This window comes from Myotis brandtii, unplaced genomic scaffold (genome assembly GCF_000412655.1).
Source record: "Myotis brandtii unplaced genomic scaffold, ASM41265v1 scaffold633, whole genome shotgun sequence".
Lineage (NCBI taxonomy): Eukaryota > Metazoa > Chordata > Mammalia > Chiroptera > Vespertilionidae > Myotis > Myotis brandtii.
In genome coordinates, this window is record NW_005370423.1 from 3429689 (window position 1) to 3430906 (window position 1218).

The window sequence follows — 1218 nt, forward strand, 5'->3', positions numbered from 1 at the left end:
CAACCCAGGCACATGCCCTTGACCGGAATCGAACCTGGAACCTTTCAGTCCGCAGGCCGATGCTCTATCCACCGAGCCAAACCAGTTTCGGCTATTTTATTTTATTTTTGTAAAATGCTAGGTGCTCATTGTAAAAAGTTGAGGCGCCACCGACAGGCGCAGGAATAACAATGACTCGGCATCCGCTGCCTGGACATAAACCACGTGCAGACCCAGTTCCCACCCAGCCCTCGCCCTGAGCGGGTCTCCGGGGAGACGCTGCGGAGGGATGTACTTCCCACCCCCCCTTTAATGCTGAAGGTCACGTCGTTTAACTCCTGAATTTCACACACAGGGCGATGCGGACGCAGAGCCAAGGGACTGAGAAATAGATGGCGCCACACGGCACCTCCCGCACGGTGGTACCTGGGCTAGACCTTGTTCCTTTTTTTGTTATTTTAATGCCTAGTCATATAGATATCAGAGGCATTTCTTTCTTTTCTTAATTTCAGAAAGAGAGAGAGAGAGATAAAAATATCAATGACGAGAGAGAATCATGAACCGGCTGCCTCCTGCAGGCCCCACACTGGGGATCGAGCCCCACAACCCGGGCAGGTGCCCTGACCGAGAACCGAACCGTGACCTCCTGGTTCATGGGTCGGCGTTCAACCACTGAGCCACACCGGCTGGGCAGACCTTTTGACTTTAATGAGTTATAAATGAAACAGAAAAACCACACGTCGGTACTATGACTCAACAGCTGCTGTCACCGACGATGAGGCTGGCGTAGGCCAGGCTGTCGGTCACTGTACAATAGCCTGGAAAGTGAGGAGTAGGGCGGGGAGTGTCCGACATGAAAGGGGCCCGGTGGTGTGAACACGGGAAATCCACCAACAGAACTAGCCTCCCCTCGCTGGACGGCGGTTCTTCCCACGTTCGCTGTTCGTTCGTTCACAGACCAGTCCCCGGGGCCGGCCAGCCGCAGGGGGACACGTTCCTCCCGGGCCGGCGGTCTGAACGCCTCCTCCCTCCCCCTTCTCGCCTGGGCAGAGGTTCTTCCTGCAGGAGAGCCCCGTGCTGTACGTCCAGCCGGCGAAGGACCCCAGCCGAGCGCTGGTGTTGGAGAAGGCCACCTTGTCCTGGTACAGGGCCTGCCCCGGGGCGGTCAACGGGGCCTTGGAGCTGGAGAGGAACGGATACGCCCCCGAGGGGACGCCCGGGGCTCAGCCCCCGCCAGGC

General features: G+C 58.0%; 2 protein-coding genes across 2 annotated transcripts in view; one reads left to right on the forward strand and one right to left on the reverse strand.

Moving 5' to 3' along the window:
* LONP2 (lon peptidase 2, peroxisomal) overlaps positions 1 to 1218 on the reverse strand; it is a 195725-nt gene that overhangs the window by 55084 nt on the left and 139423 nt on the right. The window lies entirely within an intron of this gene.
* The window catches only part of ABCC11 (ATP-binding cassette, sub-family C (CFTR/MRP), member 11), a 49956-nt gene that overhangs the window by 19043 nt on the left and 29695 nt on the right, over positions 1 to 1218 (forward strand). Inside the window, exon 11 of the mRNA XM_014528394.1 lies at positions 1030 to 1195. Within this exon, the coding sequence (XP_014383880.1) occupies positions 1030 to 1195 (166 nt within the window). The remainder of the gene's footprint in view (positions 1 to 1029; positions 1196 to 1218) is intronic.